The 25,135-nt window shown below is 40.8% G+C and overlaps 1 protein-coding gene across 1 annotated transcript in view; it reads left to right on the top strand.

Moving 5' to 3' along the window:
- The window catches only part of adamtsl5 (ADAMTS like 5), a 153,579-nt gene that overhangs the window by 85,637 nt on the left and 42,807 nt on the right, over window positions 1-25,135 (top strand). Inside the window, exons 7-9 of the mRNA XM_033622239.2 lie at window positions 14,652-14,775; window positions 19,928-20,014; window positions 20,648-20,811. Of these exons, the coding sequence (XP_033478130.1) occupies window positions 14,652-14,775; window positions 19,928-20,014; window positions 20,648-20,811 (375 nt within the window). The remainder of the gene's footprint in view (window positions 1-14,651; window positions 14,776-19,927; window positions 20,015-20,647; window positions 20,812-25,135) is intronic.

Genomic DNA, 25,135 nt, shown 5'->3' with positions numbered 1-25,135 from the left:
TCGCCAACAACTGATCAAACAATGGATCCAATCCAAATGAAGTCTCTGCGCGATACCATCCATCAAGTTAAACAGGATTTAATGACTTACTTTGACACTAAAGTTGATCCGATCTTTGGCACCTTGAGTAGTATGGAGAGATCCCTATCCACATTAGGGGATCATTTGTCGCTACTAACGTGTCGGAGTAAATGAGGACAATCTGACGGATCTCTCTACCCGGGTCAAACAACTTGAAAATGATAATAAATACCTGGTTGATAAGGTCGAGGATCTTGAAAATCAGAGCAGATCTGCAAATCTCCACTTTCTCGGGATACCAGAGGCCACAGAGGGCCATGACATTCTTGGATTTATGGCTGGTCTGATCCCTCAACTCCTGGGCAAAGACGACTTTCCCACACCGCAGGCTATCGAGAGGGCACACCGCACTCCTGTCCCAAAGTCCACTCAAACGAGAGACCCAGTCCTAGGCCTATCCTGATCAAGTTACTCCACTTTCAAGATAAATTAAAGATCCTGCACCTAGCTCATGGAAAAAAAGATCTGACTTTTATCGGCAGGCACATCTTCATCTACCCGGACTATAGCACTAACTTGACGAGGAAACGTAAAGCCTTCGACACAGTTAAACGGAGGCTCCGGTCTCGAATATTCCCTTTGTTATTCTTGCACTCTGAGTGTTGTAGTTGATGGAGAAAAACGACTTTTCAGCGACCACAAAGCTGCTGAAGCTGCCTTCATAACATCCATGAACTCCTCCATGAACTCTCCTGTATAGCCTACTGATCAGTAAACTTTTTTGTTGTTTGCCTTTCTCTTCCTTCTTTTCTTATTCTGCCACGTCATTTCCGCAGCCATTCTACTATGAGTTAATTATGGTTACTGACTTCTTAATTCAAGCGCATCTAAAACGTCTTCTCTGTTATTTTGGCTGCTAATCTAAGTTGATGTATGAAGTTGATGCTTACTGGTAATGTTTGCTGTAAGCTGTCTAGCCGCCGTAAAAAGGAAGTGTAGTGTCGTAAAAAGTCGTATTGACTCTACTAAGTCTCCCCTGTATTTGGGAGGCAGATCTTGTTTTGCTCCTATTAAGGATGTTTTTTTGTTTGTTTGTCTTATCTTGATTAAATATGCATTTTCTATTTTTTGTATTTATTTTTCCTATATGTGGTCATAAGTAGTGCCCTTAATAATTTCAAAATGACCTGCTAAAGGCACTTGACCTAATATGTCAATGCAGGTTTTGTTTTGTGCCACTCTAATGTCTTCGCTTTGAAGCAGAAAAAAAACCTGGGCATGGGGACCTGGGTTAATAGGCTAGTCTTGTGTTTGTTTCCTGTTGTCTTGTATTGCCTTTGTGTGTGTGAATCTGTTATGTATTTTGTTGTGTTTTTTGTGTCTAATTGTAATGACTATTTATTTAGTAATTTTGAGTCCTACAAACTACTTCCCTTGACTTTTTCAGTTTTACTATGTTCATTGATCATGATCATTGGTGTTACTCTCTTAAACTTTAAAAATCAAATTGGACAAATAAATGATAAAGGTCTGAAAATAATTCATCTAAACATCAAAAGTCTTCTACCTAAAACTGACATGCTTCGAGCATGGGTTGAGCAGTATAAACCTGCTGTTGTTACTTTATCTGAAACTTGGCTCACAACAAAATTTCTAACAATGAAATTGAACTTGCTGATTATGTCTTATATACCGTAGGGTTGATAGAGGTGCAAGAGGAGGTGGTGTATCCACATATGTGTCTTCTAATTTGGTCTCAGAGTTAATTATTCCAGATATTGAACCCCTGCATTTTGAGTGCATTTTTGTAAAAATAACTCTGCATGCGAATAAGTATATAACTATTGGAAATATATATCGACCTCTGTCTGCACCTGCTGAATCTATAAATAACATGATCTCTACCAGTAATTCTATTAAATTCACAAACAAAATTATACTACTAGGTGATTTCAACAAAAAATGGCTTGATAAATCTGCTACTAAAGATAAAAATAGTTTTGGAAATCTGAATCTTCAGTGAACCCACCCGTGTTACATTAACGTGTCAGTCTCTACTTGACTGGATACTAGTCTCTCATCCAAACAGATTCCTAAAATCAAGAATTATGTCTGATTGTTTTAGTGACCATGCAATTGTGTACTGTATATGGAAAATTAAACTGCCTAAATTACCTCCCAAACTAATTACAATTAGACAATATAAAAAACTAAATGTAGATCAATTTATTAATGATATAACTGCAATTAACTGGGATAGGTATCAGTTAATACCAGATGTCCAGGATGCGTGGGACTTTTTACATTCTGAACTGAATACAGTTATTGACAAACATGCTCCTCTGAAAACTACCAAAGTAAAAGGCAGGCACCTTCCCTGGGTAAGCGCTGACTTAATTAGTCTTTTCAGGCAGAGAGATGCTGCATGGGCCACATTTCATAAGTGTAAGAATCCTGTTGATTGGGATGAATACAGGAGGCTACGAAATCTGTTTGAAAAATTAATTTATAATCAACTGTCATGCTGTCTTAATGAAAACAATATCCTGTCACCTTTTTTAGTCTGGTTTTCGTTCAAATCACTCTACAATTACTGCACTGCTAAAACTAACTAACGATATTCTCACTGCTTCGAACACTTCTGAACTAACTGGTGCAATTTTCATTGATTTGACAAAGGCTTTTGACTTGGTTAATCATTACATTCTTCTGGATAAACTTCACTCTATTGGCCTTTCACACACTGCATTACTCTGGTTCAACTCATACCTTCACAACAGAAAACAATGTGTTGTTATTAATGGAAACAAATCTGACACTTTAACTCAACAGTATGGTGTGCCTCAAGGATCAACGCTCGGTCCACTTCTTTTCTCCATATTTATTAATGATCTTCCCTCTATTTGTAAGTGTTCTGTTCAGCTTTATGCTGATGATACGGTTATACTGTATATACATCACATACAAATATAGTACAGATTGAAGCAGACTTACAGTCTGATTTTAATAACTTACAACACTGGCTTGCAGTTAATAAGTTACTCCTCAATAAAACTAAATCACATACTATGATTTTTGGCACTCGACAGAACATCAAATCTAAATGCAAAACACATTCATGTTGTATTTCCTGTCTGGATGGCACTACATTGCAGAAAGTTGAACACATCAAATACCTGGGCCTATACCTTAATTCTGAGCTTTCTTTTAAATACCATATTAATCACATTGTACATAAAATTATTTATAGTCTTGGTCTCCTTTTCTGTTCCAGTCACTGTTTCCCACTTATGGACAGAAAAAAGATTGCTCTTCAACTTATATTGCCAGTAATGGATTATGCTGATTCTGTGTATTGCATTGCTTCTAATACCTCTCTTGCTCCTCTTACTATAGTTTGTAATAGATTGTGTAGATTTATTCTTAACTGCTCATTCACAACTCATCACTGCACAATGTATGAATTCTTGACTTGCCCACACCTCATATAAGAAGACAGATTCACTGGTTGCAATTTATCTTCCTATGTGTTCATTTCAACTATCCTTTTTATTTAAAACAGCATTTGGTTCCTTTCTCCTCCACTCACCACTTAAGACATACTGTACAGCTTTTCTTTTCAGTACTTAATGTTTCAAAGTCCACATCAAAAAAAGCTTTTATGTTTAAAGCACCTTCTGACTGGAGTAATTTACCAGTAAATATTTGCTCCATTTCATCTTTCAGACTGTTTAAACATGCCTTGGCAACTCATTTTCATACCAACTGTACATGTAGACTATAACACCTTTTCAATTTTATCTCATTTCCAATATTATCTCATTTGTCATTCTTCTCTCTTTACTGAACCACTCAATTTCACTGACATTTTACAGTAATGCTTGGCTATATTTTTGAATGATCATTATTTTCCGTTATTCATTATGTTGTAATTGTAGGCTCTGTATGACTTTGTTGTTTGTTTTGTGTTTTTGTTGTTGTTGTTGTTGTTGTTGTTGTTGTTGTTTGTTTGGTTGTTTGTTTCTGTTTTGTTCTGTTGTGTTTATCTTGGCTGTATGAGTGTAATGTTTTTGTGGTATTTTGTTCAGGACCCCCTTGAAAACGAGATGGTACATCTCAAGGTGTTATCCTAATAAAAGAATTTCAAAGAATCATTCCAGTAAAATTGACCTAAATTTACCTAAAATAAACCTAAAAGGCTTATCCAAACTAAACTTATAATAAAGACTGTTTTTATTCCTTCAAGATAACAGAGGAGCAATTTGTTTATCATTTATGTACATTTGTAACAGTCTATGATGCCAGTTCAAAACTCCTCAGAAGGAGAGATATGTCATTGACTACAAGACCCATAAGCCATCGGGCCAATCACTGGATACTCTGTTACCCCTTAGCCTTAGAAGAGAGGCAGGCCTTTCTTTTCAACATAGGCCCTGTTGGCTATTGCAGGTTGTGGAGAGGACATGAAATCCTCTATTGACTCAAGTGAGGTGTCAATCAAAAGGTCAGAGTCCAGCTGCCATTTTGATACCAAGCTCTCGCCAATATTTACATGCAAACAGGAGTTACTGCGTACAGTCAGAAGAAAAATATGAACATTTGAAATAATGCAATGGCAGTTTGTGGATATCTATGGATGTAATAATGTGTTTGGATGAAATATTTTTGCTGGATTTAGATTGTCTGGGCATTTGGAAGGGTATGAGGACCATTTTAATTGGTATTTTATTGATCTGTAGATTGTAATAAGGCATAATAGGTAAGTTTCTGTCCTGGCCACAGCACTGAAATGGCTCTGGTCAGGGTCAAAAATGACCTTCTGATGACAGCGGACACTGGCTCCCCAGCCCTCCTAATACTTCTGGATCTTACAGCTGCATTTGACACTGCGGACCACAACATCCTCCTTCACCGCCTGCATTCCACCATCAGCCTAACTGATACCGTCCACAAGTGGTCCACATCCTACCTCGCTGGACGAACTGAGTATGTTGCATTGGGAGAGGCAAAATCACAAGTCTATTATGTCACCTGTGGTGTCCCTCAAGGCTCGGTGCTGGGTCCTACCCTCTTCACTCTCTATATGTTTCCCCTCGGCCGTGTTATCAGCAGGCATGGCATATCATTCCATTGTTATGCTGACGACACACAACTCTACCTGCAGACAGATCCCACCCCCTCTGCACTCCTGCCATCTGCCTCACTCACTACCTGCCTGGAGGAGATAAAGGCGTGGATGAAGCTGAATTTCTTACAACTTAACAGCTCCAAGACTGAAGCCATCCTTGTTGGCACCCAGGGTCCAAAACTAACACTTGCCACTCGCCAATTACGGGTAGATTTTGTCTCTGGCTGCTAAATTTTAAGACCACTCGCCACTCTGGCGAGATATTTTTTTACCAGCGAAAAATGCATTTTTTGTTACTGGAGAACGATGCTGGTATCAGCTGGTTTCCTGGCAGAGTAATGTGTATTTCAGGCAGAGACAATCTTTGGTCATGTAAGTGCATCAGTCATGACGTTAACACAGCGCCCTGAGGTGGATAGCTGTTAGGCTCGTTGGCGAGGCGCAGCTGTGAGGCTAGCGGAGCGTTAGCCGCAGCGTGACCAGGGGGAAGCACAGCCAGTTAGCCTCCGCTAGCTTCCCAGCTAGCCCTGGCTCTCCGTTTGGATCCAACCAGAGCACCGAGCCCCGGTTTGTCATTCAGGTTAAAGTGGGAAGAAGCAGCGGGTTTGTTGGGCAGCTGAGTGAAGCTGAGTGAAGTGGAGCCTGCGGAGGAAACACCGGGACTGTCTGGATGTAATAGTCCGTGGAGGTTCTGTGGTGCTCGCCTGCACAGATAGGAAACCCCTCAGCTGACAGGATGTATCACTCTGTCACTCCGCTACTTTGTTAATAGGCTCGTTCGAGATGAACTGCGCCTCACCTGGAAAGTAGACGAGAGCAGAGCGGCCGCAGCAGGGGGCGGTGACAAAAAGCCGCGGTGAAGTCGGACAGTTTCCCGACAGTTTCCAGCAGCCTTCAGTCCATGCAGGAAGTCACAGACACACTAACATCCTGTCTGGAATGATGTCAATTCATTAAAAAAGTGATCAGACCCATATGTCAGTTTGTTCTCAGTCTCCAGTCGTTTTAATTATGATAGATTAATTTATTAAAATGCTTTACAGGTGATCTGTAGTTTATATTCATGGTTTATCCTCCATTTGACATGAATTCTCCTGTAAATCAGCATCATATCAGTTTGACCTGTCCCCTCAACTACACAGGCTAAATAAACAGTCCTTGACTATAAGGTTCATATTTTCAGAGGAAAAAAAATACAAGACAACAGCTTTAATTAAAGATCAGTCAGATACAGTCAGGGCTTCACATCTGTACAGATGTTAGTTTAAGAATCCTCAAATCCCACTGACCACAAGTCTCTGTTGCTAAATACTTCAATAATTAAAAAAGTCCAATATTAAAGCCGCTACAAGGAACTTTTAACTGGATACGCAAAAGTCTCTCGTTTCTGCTGATGTCTGCCTGTCTGTGCATGACTTACAACAGCAAATGAGACCATCGGTGTGAAGATAAGCTATTTCTATATAGTGTATATCCATACCTTTAGGAAACTGGCTCCGGGTCCGCCTCAGGTCGCTTCCAGAACGAAACGATTTGCGGCACTCAGACAGCACATGTCATCTTACCTAGCTGCTTACATTTATAGTGACTCTTATAAATAGTCGCTATTCCTCCTCCTTGACCCGACGTCCGCAGGGAGTTAAAATAGCAGCAATCATCGGGTAAAAGTTCTGTGAAAGCACTGGACTCACCAACAGTCAGCCACGTCTCAGTCACACAGAGAAAATCCAATCCTCGGGAACGTTTTGTTTGCTGGTGATCTAGCATTTACCAGCCCAATCCTGGCAGGAGCCGGCGGGTCCACGGTGTTAGCTGTCCGGGGAGCCACACACAGAGGCCGCAGGTTGCGCAGATTCACCCCGCGCCAGCGGGGACGAGGAGAGCAGGGGCCGCGGGGCTGGAAAACCTCATCCGGGCCGACGACAGGTACCAGCCAGGCGTCGACAGGGTCCAGTGAGTGCCGAGAAATAAAGAGGCAAGGCACCGCTCCATACTCAGTCCAAGAAGCCGTGGAAGTGCTTGCCAAACAGGCCTTCAGCCTTGCCAGCTGAAACTCATTAGCAAAGTTATTTTTACACCACTGACAAAGGATTAATACATGTCTGTGTTTACATATGTCTATATGTGTGTGTGTACTAACATGCGGCATGTGGTGTAAATAAATATATTTATGGGCTGTTGACTCCTCTGGCCAAGGTCAGAAGAGCACAGGGCCTGAAACAGGAATCAGATGCAGCCTGCAGCTGGTGTGGGAGGCTGTGTGTATGAAGCATATGTAGATGCGCTTTCACAACAGTATTGCATGTGCTGTCTCAAAAGTTCTGTATTTTTTTTTTTTTTTTTATTTGTTATGGAAATGTTGATCTGGGAATTTGTTTGTTTATCAAATAACCCAATTCTTTTCTTTTGACAATATGTCATATTGTCAAACGATAGGGAAAGACGTCAATCCTAAGTTGTCAGCACCAAAGTGGATGTTTTCCTTTTTATGCCTCCGTGCTGTGATAGCAGTGGCCGGAGGCATTGGGGCTGTCTCACGCACACACTTTGGTGACCTTTTGCCATGCGGAACGTAGGGCTGGACGATAATGGCAAAAATAGTAATCACGATTATTTTGATTGATATTGAAATCACGATTAATAAACACGATTATAAGTTGGTCGTGTTGTAGACACGACAGCGTGACAAACTTTGCAAACAATTTCCTTTTGCTCGACGTCCATCAACTTGAAGCCAAAGTGTTTCCAGATCACTGAAGTTGTCCTACCTTTCTTCTCAACCAAAGGCTGCCTTTCTACCATGTTCTCAATCGCTCACTCCACATATTATTGATCCACACACGTCACACGCTTGCTGCTGCTGCACGTAACACAGGTGCATTCACTGTGCTTTTCCAGCACAGGAACTTACATACACGCCGCGCCATGCGCCACATTAATTGTTTTTCTTCGATTATAATGTTTTTATGATTGTGAGAAGCCAAAATCGAAATCATGATTAAAATTCGATTAATCGTCCAGCCCTAGCGGAACGTACATTTGCCTATAGTGTTCAAGCACGTATTAAGTGGCCAAGTACACGGGGATATTTAAACAAAATTGGGACAGACTTGACAACGCCCCTTACATTGCGCATTGGATGTTATTCTCCGCGAAAATGCAGCTGATTGTGCTGGCATTGTTTGGCATTCTGCTTGGCCCCACCAGATGCTAAGGCGCAGACGTACGCGAAGAGGGCAAAATGCCCATTCTGACAACCGAGATGTCATGTTAATACATGCGGTAAGCTTAACACACACGCACATACACGTATAGCCTACACATCAATAATGACCTTAGCAGTATAGCTGTCTTTGGAAAAGAACTGAAATTGTTTCCCATTTAGAATCTTTGCTCATAAATCAGTGACAATAAATAAAATAATAACAATATAAAGAATCACTATTTTTCTTACAAGCTAGCTTATATGAGAGCTGCCAACTCATTAATCAACGCATTAATTAAACTCATGCATATGATCCTCTCCACATGAAGTGTTTCAGCTCATACTCTTCTGTCTGGTCTGCACCACATCGTAAAAGCGACATAAAAATCAAAGGGTGTAACGAAATAATTTTCATGTAGGGATGAAAAAAGGTGTGGATAATCAGCAGGGATCTGCAGCTGTGATTTATGTTGAGCTGATGTATGTATGTATATGGATATATGAACATATTTTCATGTTGGTACATGAACAGTTCATGATATTTATTAGTTTACATGCATTTAAGGAAGTCAATTAATATGCTGACATATATAACACTACGTTGGATATCTGAAGGAAAGTTAAAGATTATTAATTAGTGAATAAACTGGTAGGATTAAATAAGTTAACTACTGTTTTGTAATATTTGTCATGTTCGAAATAAAGACATCAATCAAAAGAAATGATGGAGTGGGCCGTCGGTAGTGTAGTGGATAGTGCCGGCGCCCCATGTGCTGCAGCGGTTGCAGGTTCGATTCTGGCATTCAACCCTTTGCTGCATGTCATCCCCCCACTCTCTCTCTCTCCCCATTTCACACTGTCCTGTCAATTAAAAGCAAAAAGCCCCAAAAATAATCTTAAAAAGAAAAAAAGAAGTGATGGAGTGAACTACTCACCTGTATCCATCAGCTGCAGTATTTTTAACCCTGGTAAACTGGTAATCGTTTTCCATTCTTAACTTGATGAATTGGAACATTTGTTCCGTGGTCCCTATTTCAGATCAATTCTGTGGTTAGTAAATAATTCCAGGGCAAAGCTTGATGTGAATTTCTTCACCATAGACACATTAACAAAGCTTCCTAACATGTACCATCATGACACTATGATATGAACAGGACTATGATATAAAGTTAAATTTATAAAACATTTTTCTTACATTGAAATTTCTTCGGCGGCATCTCAGTTGAAATCCTGATGATGGCAGACTCACTGAACTATAGTGGGCAGACTTCACCAGCTTCTCCTTCTTCTTTAGTTTATTGGCGGAACTCCACCAGCTGGTGATGCATTGTGGGATTTATGCTTGGCCAAATACCGCTCAGGTGCGGTCTTACCGTGTGGGTAAAGTACAAATCAAACGCACTGCACTTTTGGTCATCGTAGAAATGGGATACACTTGTGCACTTACACTAAGCACATGGACGCGCACGTCAAGTGTCCAAGTGCGTAAGTGTGATCAAGCGCATAATGGGACAGGCCCATTATGTTTGCAGGTTGTCCGTCTGTCCACCCGTACTTACATCAATCCCATCCTTGTGAACATGATATCTCAAGAATGCCTCAGGGGAATTTCTTCAAATTTGGCACAAACATTCACTTGGACTTTAGGATGAACTGATTAGTTTTTGGTGGTCAAAGGTCAAGGTCACTGTGACCTTGTACATCTCACTGTCTCGTGATCCTGATATGTCAAGAAGGCCTTGAGGCAATTTCAGTCACTTGTACTTGAGCATAAATTGATTAGATTTTGGTGGTCAAGGGCTAAAGGTCAAGGTAGCTGTGACCTTGCATCCATTGCATTCTTCTGAACGCAATATCTCAGAAATAGCTTGAGGGAACTTCTTCAAACTTGGCACTAACATTCACTTGGACTCAACAATGAATTGATGGGATTTCAGTGGTCAGAGGTCATGGTCAGTGAGACTTTGCATCTGTCTCACTCTCGTGAACGTGATATCTTAAGAACACCTTCAGGGAATTTATTTCAATGTGACACAAACGTCCACTTGGACTGCAGAATGAACGTATTAGAATTTTGTGGTTGAACGTCACAGGTCAAGCTGAGCTCACAAAATATGTTTTTGGCCATAACTCAAAAATGCATATGCTAATTATGACAAAACTTCACACAAATATCTAAGAGGATAAAATAATGTGATGACATTTTATATCCAAAAGATCAAAGGTGAACTTCACTTTGACATCATAATGTTATGCATAAAACACTTTTCTGGCCATTACTCAGTGTCATATCTCAGGAACAGAAAGGGAAACTTTTGGTCAGATACTGAATTGGTGACTCTAAACTGTGCTGATTGTACAGATATTCTGTGCTGTCCGGGGGACAATGCATGTGAATCCTCCATGTTTTCACAGACATGGACATAAACTGTAAGAGAAACTTGACTGGTGTGCATAGGCATGCAACTGTAGGGAGGTAACTCTAGTTCCCTTTGTTTTGTTTTTTTATTTTTTTATTTTTTTCAGCCAACACACCAAAACCAACTGTGGTTCTGTCCCTTGCTCACTTTACAATAGATAATGGCTGAATTTTCATTTTTGGGTGCACTATCCCTTTAATGACTTAAGAGGGTAGTAAATTTTAAATCTGATGCTACACAAAAAACTATAAATGCATTTAAGTCAATATTTTGGCTAATCTTTGACATATCCAAGACTGATTTGGAAAAAAAAATCCCCCACCCCCCAACATTTGTTTTATGGAAAATAACTAAAGTTGTGTTTGTTTGTTTGTTTGTTTTTTCATAAAAAAACAACAGTGACATCAAGTAATCAAACTGGCATTTAAATGGTTAAAATCCTCAAAATGATTGAATGGTTGTTAGATATGGGCAGAGCTGAAGTTGTTTAAGAGATTTGTGCAGAAAAAAAACAGAAAAAAATATTAATCTCCTACATTTTTATAGCAGTTTTTTCGTGACTCAAGAGGGTAGTAATTTTTTTTCACAAGGTTCTAATGATGTATTAGAAAAATTGAAATTTGAATTCCAAACTTAGTCAAGAGATAGGCTTTGTTACAAAAAATTGTGCCGTATGCACCAACACAGCCAAACTGATGGTCAGATGAAGAGCAAAAATTTGCCCTACTGGACAAAAATGTCCATAGTGATGCCTCAGTTGCACTAAGTGTATTTATACACTCAAAGTTTCATTAACTTGCATGCTTGAGTTTTTACAGTTTTGCAAGACCCTGGTTGCTCCCCTGGTGGGGCCCTCATGTACTTTACTGCTCTGCCACCAAGTATTCATGCTTAGCATGTTTTTGTGTTTATAACGGGCTTAGGGTGCTGATTATAGGTTCCCTAGATCAGTAATTCTCAACCTGGGGGTCCCGACCCCCAGCCCCCACTGGGGTCGCGAGATAATTTGTGGGTGGTCGGCAAATGGTTTGGGAGAAAAATATATATTATGTTCAAATGTTCAAAATAAGATTACATATTTTGGGCTGGGAATTGTATTTACATTGAATTGTCTTTTCCAGTGATAGAATGATGTTATTGAATGTTTTTTTGACAGTCACATGCACACGAGTTAGTGCTTATGCAAAAAAAAAAAGCCAGTGCCATTCATGACATGGCAAATGATATTAAAAAACAGTTAAAACAGAGTCAAGGAGAGTGCAAAGTTTTCATTGCAAATGGACAAAACAACAGATGTGTCTTTTGATGCGCAACTACTTGCGTTTGTGAGATAGAGATACTCTAGGCACCAGTGCTATGCTTTACATGGCGGCACCATTTGTTGGGACTTCAGCCTTAACGCAGGCCTGACCTTGTAATATATAGCACTGGTGCCAAGATCAGAACAAATAGTATCCCCTCTTTTACCGTATCACCGGTAGATTCCCTACTATTATAATTTACAACATTAATGGTGCCTCCGTGTGATGCCCAGAATTGTTCCCTACATTAATGGTGCCCCTTGGTGAGGCCTAATATTGTAGTTTACTACATTAATGGAGCCCCGTAGCAAGGGGTAGTACCATTGACAATTCATTCATATTTGTGCAATATTAATATCAGTGTACATTTTTGGTTCACTCCAAAAATCTTTGATTCCATTTTGAGACTACCCAAAAGTCTTCACATTCACACCACTAGTCTGCTTCAGCAGTAGACCCCCAGCTGTACTTACAAACAAGTACACTGTGGTGAGAATTAATTTATTCATAAAGCTAAAGCAATCTGAGAGACTGTGTGACTGATCACTGCTATCTTTTAGCCCTCATAGTGTTACACTAGAGTTTGCTATTGCTGCTAGCTTTTCAAGTTGACCTACCCTGTAGAAACTTGTAAGATTTTGGTTCAGCATTAGAATACCACGAATTCGATGTAATCTAGGAGCTGTCAGAATTTGCAGTTGATTCTCTAAACTTTTAGCTGGTAACAGTCTAAATGGTTCTTTTCCCCTTTAGCCTGGAGGACAGAACATCCATGATATGTCAAAACAATCTGAAATGTGGACTCGTCACACCACAACACACTTTTCCACTTTGTGTCAGTCCATCTCAGATGAGCTCGGGCCCAGAGAAGTAGGCACTGGTTCTTGATATTGTTGATATATGACTTTCACTTTGCATGGTAATAGTATCAATGATAATACACTGTACTTAAATAGCGCTTTTCAAGGCACTCAAAGACGCTTTACAAATTCAGGGATGAAAAAGTGGAGTGGAGCTTACGGGGGTAATGAGTTCACGGGTACGAGAGTGGGTGAGCAGAGTTCTGGATATACTGGAGCTTACTGAGGGTTTTTGAAGATGAGCCATAGAGTAGACAGTTGCAGTAATCCAGACGGGAGGTAATGAAGGTGTGGATGAGGGTTTCTGTAGCTGAGGAGGAGAGGAATGGACGGAGGCGGAAGAAGGCAGTTTTGGTGATGGGTTTAATGTGTTGGTCGAAGGAGAGGGATTGATCCAAAATGACCCCGAGATTTTAGATGTGAGGGGAGGTGGATACTGTGGAGGCGTCGATGTTGAGGGTGAAGCTATGGGTGGATTTGGTGAGTGCTTTTGGTCCAGTGATGATAATTTCAGATTTGTCACAGTTTAATTTGAGGAGGTTGGCTTAAAGCCAGGATTTTATTTCATTTATGCAGTTTGTCAGGGTTAAGTGGGTGGCAGTGGAGTATTGTCTAGGTGGAGATGAGTAGCTAGATATCATCTGCAAAGCAGTGGAACTGGAGACCATGACAGTGGATTATGTGATCAAAGGGGAACAGGTACAGGATGAAGAGGAGAGGACCGAGAACCGAACCTTGGGGGACACCTTTGGGGAGGGGAGCAGTGGGATATATGTAGTTATTGATGGAGATTAACTGAAGTCTGTCAGAGAGATATGATTTGAACCAGTTGAAAGCAGTGCCAGTGATGTTAAAGATGGTTTCAAGTCAGGTGAGAAGGATGGAATGATTGATAGAGTCTTTGTAGATGCAGCGACAAACTGTGTTTACTGACAGTGGTTTTCCCAAGTGTCCCGAGCCCATGTAGTAATATCCTTTATATAGTCATGATGGTTTTTAATGCAGTGTTGCCTGACAGTTGAAGGTCACAGCCATTCAGTGTTGGTTTTCAGCCTTGCCCTCTACGTGCAGAGATTTCTGTGGATTCTCTGAATCTTTTGATGACGTTATGGATTGTAGATGGCGAAACCCCTAAATTCTTTCCAATTGTGCTTTGAGAAATGTTTTTTAACAGTTGTAATATTTGCTTCACAAAGTGTTGAACATCACGCCATTCTTGCTTGTGAACAGCTGAGCATTTCCAGTATGCCCCTTTCATACCCAGTTATGATCCTTTCACCTGTTACCAATTAACCTGTTTACCTGTGGAATGTCCCAAACAGGTGTTTTTTGAGCATTTCACAAATTGCCCAGTCTTTTGTTGCGTCTGTCCCAACTTTTGGAACATGTTGCAGGCATCAAATTCAGAATGAGTGTATATCTCCAAAACACAATAAGGTTCATCTCTTTGAACATTAAATATCTTGTCTTTGAACTGTATTCAATTATATATAAGTCAAAAAGGATTTGCAAATCATCGCATTCTATTTTTATGCATGTTTACACAGGGTCCCAACTTTTTTGGGATCAGGGTTGTAAGATTATATAAATTGACTAGCTGGTATGCTTTTCAGTTTCAGTTTTTTAGCACAACATGCTGTCAGAGAAATAAGTTGAAGCCCAGATGTCCAACCTGATCAAACTGTTCTTTCCTAAACATTTTTGTGTGTCATACAGAAGCCCGGCTGTGACTCCATATTGGGCTCAAAGCAGCAGAAGGATGCCTGCATGGTGTGTGGGGGACAAAACACCACCTGCCTGCACCACAAGAGCGTGTACCAGAGCAACGGTGTGGAGGCAGGTAGGATACACACACACACACACACACACACACACACACGCACACACACACACACACACACACACACACACACACACACACAAAACTTGTCATCATATTAGCTCTAAGAGTCTATGGATAATTTCAGGCTATTCATGTTTTCTCCCCCAGATGTTATTAGTCATTCAAGTTTAGTCAAGAGGTTATTGTTCCCTGAAGAAAATTAACCATGGTAACAGTTTTGCCAAACATAACCTGTTGGCTACCATCCAGGAGTAATTTCAACTTAACAACATGTCCCTCCAAAATTACAGTCCTTAAGATTTCAGGGAGGAGGAGGAAGAACACGGAGTTCTTCAGGCTCCAAATGAAACTCTGGCTCCATGCCACCAAAACATTTTCTACCTACACTGGTACACAGAGCTAACATGGGATCTGAATGTTCACATTACACATGTTGAGATGAGGCTTTTCTCGTTTGTTCATATATCTCATATCAAAAAGGCAGAAAATGAATAAAAGAAGATGGAATATGAAGGCACTGTATCTGTAAATAAATGAGCAGCTTTAACTAAGTTGGAAAGGAGATAACCAGAAAGACAGTCCTGTGTCTGAGTCCATGTCATAACTTTCAGTTTGCTTAGAAATGATACAGATCCTGACATTTCCAGCTGCCTCTGTGTCAGCACTGTTAAATTTGTCCTTTTAGGCTCTTACATCTATTTTGCTTTTGTTGGTGGTGCTTTTTGTGCTTGGCTTTGGACGGTGGTGGCATGTGACTGCAGGTCACTCATCAGTATGAGGAAATCAATTCACCAGTCTGTAAACTGTCGACTTCTAGCTAGCTGCTAACTAGCCAGGTTGAGGTTTTCAAAAGTAAACATCAGTAAACACGACGATAAAGATGGGGAAGATGGGCACCAGCTTAACTAGCATCCTGCTAGCCATTGTACAGGTGTTGGAAAATAAATTGGCTGACCTCTGCACTGCATCAGTTTCCAACAGGATATCAGCAACTGGAATATCCTTTCATTCACCGACAAACAAACTTGGCTAAATCCTTGACAGTTTCATTCATTCATTCATTCATTCTTTCATTCATTCAACCAGGAGACTCTTTTTCTATATGCTGATCTGACAGAGCAGAGGACTCTGGTGAGAGGGGGAGACAAGCTGAATGCTTTATGGTGATTAAGGACTGGTGTGACGGTGGGAATATAAGGTGCTGTCCCAGTCCTGCTGTGGATCACTGCTAACTGTGGCTGCAGTGTTGTGGTGTCGTCTTCAGGAGGAGAAACTATATGGTCATCTTGTTGAGGTCAGGATGTGTGGACAGTTAAATCATTCCACAACCAGAAATCATAGATTACCAGAACCATCTGCAAACATGGACAATTATAAAGCAGCAGCCAATGATGTAAGAAGACGTAAAAAGGGACAGTGGACAAGTTAAAGGAGATGATGGGATCACATTTCACTGGAGTTGTACCATGTATAATTCCATGTCACGATTGATTGATTGATTGATTGATTGATTGATTGAAAGTGTGGACTTTACCAGCTATGTATACATGTCTGTGGAGGAAAAGATTATGATTGTATTTCAGGAGTCAAGGTCTGATTCTCGCTAATGATGTTACACTGCAAACATGCCAAAAAGCTTTTGTAGCTGAGTGCAATTTGCCCTTTTTTGCGTCTGATTGCAATTATCCATGAGGTTAAGTACAAATGTGACCTTTGTGACAAGAGCACAGTAGGCAGAACAATGGTAGAGAGAGAGAAGATAACTGAAACTGAAACAGATAGCAAGGGTTAGGATTAGGGTTAAGGCAAGAAAAGTGCGGAGGTATTCCTGAAAACCTCAGGCAGTCTGTAAAGTCTAGTTGTGACACAGCTTAGAAATGCACTTCAGTTACCATCAACTCTCTAAAGATGCTTATAGTTTCACTCTTACTGCATGTGGCTATTAGCGCTGATTTTTGTGATGCAGTGAGGATCATTTGCATAGAAAGGTGTTAATTTTGCACCAAATGTATTTTATGCATGCAATCTAATTTAAATACATGCAAAAGCATAAGGGCACTGAGACACTATTGCTTGGTAGCGCAGTTTGAGGTGCATTTCACCCTTTGCAGTTGCTTTGAGAGTTACACGGTTTCTTTCTGTCTTCTCTGTGCAGGTTAAAGGGATAGTGCACCCAAAAATGATTATTCAGCCTTTATCTACTCACCCATATGCCAAGGGAGGCTCAGGTGAAGTTTTAGAGTCCTCACAACACTTCCGGAGATCCCAGGGGAGAGGGGGTAGCAACACAACTCTCTGTGCACCGCGCTCACATGTGCGTGCGAGACCAGCGGAAGCACTTGAACACACATGAACACGTTGCCCATGTCTCAAGGTCTCGCACAAGCGCACACACGTGAGTGCGGTGCACAGAGAAGCAGTTAGAGCTACGGGCTACAATGAGGCTAAAAACAGAGTTCAAATGACGTTTTTCCAAACAACTTTTTATGTCCGGGCTTCAGGACACTTGGATCACTACGGACGAGCAGTATAGAGATATTTTGTGGTTTCAATTATGTGTTTTTGGACGTTTGAATCTGGGGCGCCATAAGCCTCTATTAGGTGGAGTTTTGTTGCTCCCCCCTCTCCCCTTGGCAAGTGATGTGAGGACTCTAAAACTTCACCTGAGCCTCCCTCAGATAATGGCTGAATTTTCATTTTTGGGTGCACTGTCCCTTTAAGAGGCTTCTAAAGACGTGCAAACTTTATGTGAATTAACTCCTGAAACTGAATTTAGGTTAGGACAGGTACTGACAGACCCTGTGCTGAAACTTTGACGTTATCACACAAGGGTTGGGGGCAGCAGTTTGTGGAGTTTTGAGTCGCAGGGTGGATAATTGATCAGTTGATCTGATCACAGCTGATCAGATCAGAATGATGGATGAGACGAGCAGCTGCTGCAGAGGCGAGTGAATGCAAACTTTTAGACCCAGCGCCATCTGTGCGAGATGGAGTACGCTCAATGCAGTGAGAGTGTGGAGAAATGAATAATTAAATGGTATATATATATTCCAACAGTGCTGAACAGTCTGGTTGATATTAGATGCCAGATACCAGATGTTGATATTATAACATAATATTTTAAACATTTTAAAAATATGTTATTAAATGTTATTCTTTAAACTTTCTGGGTCTCTGGGCTTCTAACAGTTCACAGATTGTGATGGAATAAAGAACATGACAGAACAATGTCAGCAGTGATGTAGAGGTGAAAGACAATTGAATTAACTTCAATCAAGACTGAAAAAGTTCCTCCTTTAGGTCCTGTGGTACCCTCTCCTGAGTATTGAATCAAATTGTGAGATTTAACACATCATGGACACACCCACACAAACAGAGAGTAGCCAACACTTAAGGCGTGCGACTTGGCTTGGGACCTGGTTCTTAAACAGTGGCTTTCTCACACAGCTCTGTGAGTAGGCAGAGCACAGTGCTGGCCATAATAGCTCAGATTGAGCAAGAAGTAAACAAGCTGATAATGGCTGCTTTGTCTGGGTGGCTCAACAACCTTGGGAGGTTTTCTCTCCTCCTGCAGCTGCATCTACCAGCAGATGGACCAACGGATCTACTAACTGATGGAGGGCAGCTGCACAAAATCACTCCTCACAAGGTCAAATCCAGACGGCCTCAAGCTCACCACTGCTGTCTGTATTTTGGAGACTTCCTCAGTCAGTCAGAGCACTACATCTTCATATAGCTAAAGCCCTGCAGATGTCTCGTATGCATAGCTCCATTGTGAGATGGCTAAACAGGGGCAACCAAAGTTACACGCTCTGCAGAGGCTGTGGCTACTTTTCACTTGGGAGCAGCAGGGGAACCGTAGAGCTGTCCCAGCCTCTTTTTGTTTTGGTTCAGAACTAAAATATCATTGTGCAATGAATGGTTGTGGTTTCAGCACATTAATAAATTGCCACAACCTGTCAGTGTTTGGCAACACCTCCTCGAAGAACCTAATTATCTGGTTACTAATCCAGATTATTTGTGAGTTACTGATTACCTATTAGTTACTGCTTGCTAAAAAATGGCAGATAATGATTTGGTGTTCTATTCTAAGATTAACCCTGAATAATAAGTGCATAGCAAGAAGGCCGGCAGCAATCTATTGTGCTTGAAATTGCTGCATTTTTTAAACCACTGAACTGGAATAACGAGTAAAAAATGTTTAGAGCCATGTAGCTATTAATGGAAAGATCATTCATTCATTAATAGGATTTTTAAAAGAATTTATTATTACATTTTTACCAGTTAAAGGATTTCTTTAGGGGAGAGGGAATTTCAGCAGGATGCCAGCTGAACTGGCATGTACATTGGAAAATAAACTGGATGACCTCTGCACCCCATGAGTTTCTAACAGGATATCAGGAACTGTAATATCCTTTGATTCGCTGAAATTTGGCTAACAAAGAAGGTTTGAGATCAACTTTTGAGTATTGAAGAGTATTGATACTGGGACTTTTGGCCCCAGTATGGGTCAAGTCAAGTCAAGCTTTATTTGTAGAACACAAGCTCCACAAAAATCCTGTATCCTACACTTCCCATAATGCAATTTGATGGCATCCTGTATTACAACAAGTTTACACAGCTTGAGAAAGAGAAGAGAGAGAGCAGCATGTTAACAGAGCAGCGGCAGCTTTAGTCCTCATTTGTGTCTACACAGCATGCAGTCAACAAAAGACATAATGAAACTGTTAAAGGCTGTGTAGCACTCCCTCTGAATAGTAAGTTGACTTTAGTATGTAAATTCATCAGAGTGCCCCTTAAACAAGCTTTTTATTTGGACTATATATGTTACTTCTGATTGTATTTGACCTTTAAGTTGCTTTAGGTCACATCCCAGTATCCCAGTGTAAACAAAACCCTGGTTAAGACCAGTCAGTCACAGACAGTCTGTATTTTGTGATACCAACTTTTAATGTTCTCCTTCATTTAGATTCCAATAACTTCAAATAATTTGTTTTTAAAAGCTTTTCTCTTCTTTGTTGTAAAGCTGTTTTCAGCGCAGCATGTGTGGCCCTAGGCTGTAAGAAAAACTAACTTTTCCTTTAATAAAGTACTTAAAAGGGGTGGGGGGGGGGTTCATATTAAAATCAAACCTCCGAGTGTTTTCCAGGCGGACCTTTTGGATACAATGAAGTGACCATGATACCTGCTGGAGCCACTCACATTCGGGTGACTGATAACAGCAGGAATTATCTTGGTAAGATTCAGCTTGTTACACACACTCACTCACTCACTCACTCACTCACACACACACACACACACACACACACACGGGCCCCCTGGCCTGCTGTGTATACCAGCTTTTTGCAGAGGAATCACTTGCATCACTGGCTCCATGGCTGCAGTGTAAATCAGGCAGTTAAAGTAATTCCTAGACTTGCTATGACTTCCTCTCCCCAGAGAGAGAAGGGACTCAGCAGTCTCATCTGGTCTCTGGACCCGCTGTGTGCTTTCCAGGCAACAATATAACCGAGAGCATTCATTCTCATTCCTGTTTATGAGACTAAAATAAAACAGGCCCCCAGAATGGCACACACTGTGGTCTTGTAAGGGACACTCATAGAGGCTTTATCTGAGCTCTGGGGTGAGGCAAGTGGAGGTGGCTGTTTCCATTTCATGTCATGGAAAATCCCTCTCCCAGCACTGAGCAGAGACAGCTGCTATATATAGCCAGCTGACATATTTATGTTTCTGACAGCCCACCTTTACCTCAACATGACCTACTGATATAGAGAGCTATTTGCTGGCATTTAGAAATTGTTGAGAGACTTATCAAAACCGTAACTTTTCCTTCAAACCTGTCTTCCCATCACCTTTGACCCTCATCCAGCTCTACAGAATGGTCGCTCCCAGTTTGTGATCAATGGTAACTGGAAGATCAGCATTCCAGGCGAGTACAATGTAGCCGGGACGAAGCTGCTGTACCGGCGCTCGGCAGACACCTGGGAGAGCTTCGAGGTACCAGGACCCACTCAGGAGGACCTCCATCTAATGGTAGGGGCTCCAAGATTAAGGAGCAGGACAGTTTGGTCCTCCTCTGGTCACAGGAGCTGGAAATCTCTTAATGTTTTTAAGGAATATTATGCAGGAATTATTGGTTACTGTTTGTAAACACACTCACTTGGCCCCTCCTCCCTATACTGCTTGTATGCAGGGCTGGATTATGAGACATCTGGGCACAGATATGCAAAAGGCCCTTCACCTCTCCTACTCAGGAGAAAGATATACAGGTGGTTGTGATGGTACTCTTATGCATCTTTTGTGGTTGTTTTGTGTTGATTTGTGGTTGTATGGGTCTCTTTAAAGTAGTTTTGTGTCTTATTGAGGTAATTTTGTGTCTCTTCAAGAAAATTCACATCTTTTTTGGTTGTTTTGTGTTATTTTGTAGTCATTTTGTGTCTCATTCTGGTTGTTTTGTCTCTCTTTGTAGTTATTTTATATCTCTTTGCAGTTCCAGTGCATCTGTTTATGGTCTTTTTGTGTCTCTTTGTGGTTATTTTGAGTCTTCTCCTGATTGATAGATGTTAACTTGAGTGACATTGTGCAAGTGAAGGCTGTGGGGCCCTCTGACACTTGAGGACCCTGGGCCTGTGCTCAGGGGCCTCAAGTGTCAGGGGCAGGGTTGACCCGGACGGGACAACAGGACCGAAGTGATCACTATAAGCAGTTTCCACTGTGTCTGTGCAGCTATTATAGTAAAAAATAAGGGCACACGTGTAAATTAACAGTCCCTTTATTCCAAAAGTCATAAAGAAAGCAAGGGAAGAACATTTAATAAAGGAGTGGATGAACCCGGTTAAAGAGTACCTGCCCGGACAGGACGCTCTAAAACTAAAGCGAGCGCACCTGCAAGGAGGCATGGATCATTTCATTGGTCAACAATAAACCTGGCGTTCCATTGGTTGGGGGATTTTGACGGGGTTGTTACACAAAAAAATCTAAGCGCAAGGCAGAAATCTGAGAGCAGAAATTCCTAGAACGCACAGAAGCAGCTTGAGCGCAAGGAGAAGAGCTGAGGCTGGAGCGGGAAATCTGTGCAAGCAACATTGTAACTGAGTGCGAGCACACAGTTTGAGAAGAAACAGAGTAGATTTAATAATAATACTAATAATAATAACTTTAATTTATATAGCGCCTTTCAAGAAACCCAAGGTCACTTTACAATACATAGTAATGAAACAATAACACCAACAGGACAGTCAATACAACACAAGCAGTACAGAAAAGCAACAAAACTATAACAAACAACAGAAGAAAGCAGAGAAACTGTGTGATGGTACACTGGGAATGAGATGGATTATTGAATTGAAAAGCCATGGTGGGGGCTCGATGGCTAAGTGGGTAGAGCAGGCACCCCATGCTCTTCTTTGCCTCCTCAGACAGAGGAGCTCGCTTTCTTTTGCTAGGCCGTTTGTCACTTGTTTTCAAACTTTGTCCGTCTGCCATTGTGCTCGTGACTCAACTATCTCATGCCCAACTCCTCATCAGGACCAGCTCCAGTCCCTGATTGGCTTACCGACCAGTTTCGCAATACATGATGCGTTTCCTGCCGTAAAACAGTTTTTCCATGAAATTTTGACACCGGTGGCAGAAGCTTATTACAAAGAATGCAAAGCCACGAAGTAACCTATTTAAACGCTGATAGTCTGATTTTACTGTGGCCACTACCCTGTGCAACCCACATTATTTTCATAATGATATATTTAGGAAAAGATGCTATCTGTTGCCTCTTTAAATAATAGAGAAGTAAAGGAGGAAGTTAAAAAAGAAAAAAAATTATAGAAGAAAATTGTAAAGAAGAGAACAAAGATAGCCGAGTAGATCCTACTATATTATGGGACAATGTAAAAGTCGCTATGAGGAGGAGGTTAATATCAAGGGCAGCTTATCAAAAACAGACCAAATGGGAAAACTATGAAAAGCTGATTACCAAGTTGAGAAATGTGGATCAACAGCACAAAAACAACAAAGGTTAATCAATACTATAACAAATATCAATAACCAAACAGATAGATGAGGTTCTCAGTAATGAGATAGAGAAAAATAAAGGTTCACTAAACAAGCCTACTATGAATCTGGCCCTAAAGCAGCGAAATATTTGGCAAGGCATCTTAAAGAACAGCAAGCATCTAATACAACACATACAATCAGAGGCCCCCAGACAAAAGAATTACTATATGAACATGAAAATCCAACAAATCACTAGGTAGCGATGGGTTCCCGAGTGAATGGTATAAGACTTTCATAGATGAATTGACGCCCCTACTCCTGAACTCTTTTAAATGTGACCCTTAATGAGGGAAGGCTTCCCCCTTCATTGAAGGAGGCTGTGATTTCAGTTATACCGAAGGAAGGGAAAAATAAAGAATACTGTGAGTCCTATTGACCCATCTCAATTTCTAATGTTGACTATAAGATATTCACCTTAATAATCTCTAAAAGGATAGAAAATGTAATATTAGATATTATTGAGGAAGATCACAGTTTATCAAAGGTCAACAGACTCAATATTAGACGTAATTTACGTATTATAGACCAGATCCAGAAACAGGAAGTGAATGCAATATTAGTCCGCCTTGATGCAGAAAAGGCTGTGAATGTGTAAATTGGAATTTTTTGTACCAGGCACTGGGGAGAAACAAGCAATACAGTGCTTTTGAACGCTTTACCAAGAACCTACAGTCAGGATAAAAATTAATGGTAACTTAACTGACAGATTTATTGACAGATATACTTTGCAACAGGGACTTGTCAAGGGTACTGACTTAGTCCCACCCTGTTCGCAATCTGTATTGAACCTTTGGCACAAATGATCAGACAGAGCAGCAGTTTAAGGTATTCACATAAGAGGACAGAAACACATCATTGGTTTATTTTCAAATGATGTTATTATGTTTCTTCAAGATCCAGACAGAACCTTTCCTAATTTAATGACGACCTTCGAAGAATTTTGCCAATACTCAGGTTATAAATAGACTTGCACCAATTACAATTTTTTGGGCCGATACCGATTTCCGATTTGCAGAGTGTTTGTCTGGCAGATTCCAATTTTGGCCGATTCCAATTTCATTTTTTTTTTCAAACCACTTTACAGCACACAAGATATTGCACTATTTTCTAGTTTTGCTTCTTTAGAACATTTTAACCAAGATACGGCTTTTCAATAATCATCTCAAACAAACACACTAAAACAGTGACACAGGTTAAGAAACATTTTCCTTTTTGCTCAAATATGACTTCAGGTACATTATTACAATAAATAAGTAAAAAAGGCATACATAAATAAAAACATGGATAAATAAAATTATAATTCTTGTTGTATAGCATTTGTGGATACTTTTTTTAATAGACAAAAAGTAGAAATATCTCCTGTGGAAAATTTACACAGGTCTTCAGGACGTGCCCGCCAGTAAGCGCGCCTCGTCAGTTTCAAGCGGCACAGTGCAGCAGTGAGAGCTCCGCAGTTAAGTTTAACATGGACAATTAACAACTTTCTCCTTCTCTGTCTTGATGTGTGTGCATGAATGATTAAGGTGAGAATCCACCCATGTTTCACTTCCTCACATCGCTCAAGCGGTGAGTTGCACATGTGCGTATGTGTGCGCTGCTGATGTTACACGATGTCAATTATGCAGCGTGGCAGAAATTTGTCCGGAGTTTTAAATCAGCATATTTTAGACTGACCGGCCGGTTGCAGGTCATGGCCAATCATGTGAAAACCGGCCCGATTCTGAGCACTGCAGATAAATCGGTGCAAGTCTACTTATAAATTAAATGTGACAAAGACTCAAGTCCCCTAACCAGAATATAAGCGCAAAATACAAAATTAATTGGAAAGCAGAAACAATATATCTGGGTGAGGTGATTGCAAAAAACACTGAATGCACTTTGAAATAAACTAGAACCAAATCAACGACAGTATTCAAAAAGATATGAGACGATGGTCGACCTTCACTCTAGACTTCGGCACATTAATTGAGTTGAAATGTGTTGCTGAGTTCAAATCAACACAAGAAATTTGTGCTCTAGATAAAGGATCAGGGCTCAGTGAATAACCTCCTAAGCCCTATGATAAGCTATTTTGGCAAGGCTTAACTATACAGACCAGTAAGCAGTGATAACTAACATGTCTTTGGAGTCATCAGGTGGGAACCTCCTTTCACCAGTGTTTCGTCTAGTTTGTCCCACGACACCTCCAGGAGGCTAGACAGTGATCTCTGGTGTCCCAGAGACACTCCCCTAATGCCAGCTCTCACTGCTCCCCGCACTGACCCAACAACCTCTTTTACCTTACATTACACATGGCTTTCTCAGCCCA

Source organism: Epinephelus lanceolatus, chromosome 2 (assembly GCF_041903045.1).
Source record: "Epinephelus lanceolatus isolate andai-2023 chromosome 2, ASM4190304v1, whole genome shotgun sequence".
Lineage (NCBI taxonomy): Eukaryota > Metazoa > Chordata > Actinopteri > Perciformes > Serranidae > Epinephelus > Epinephelus lanceolatus.
The sequence above is the reverse complement of the archived record's forward strand: the minus strand, read 5'-3'. Positions and strand labels throughout refer to the sequence as shown.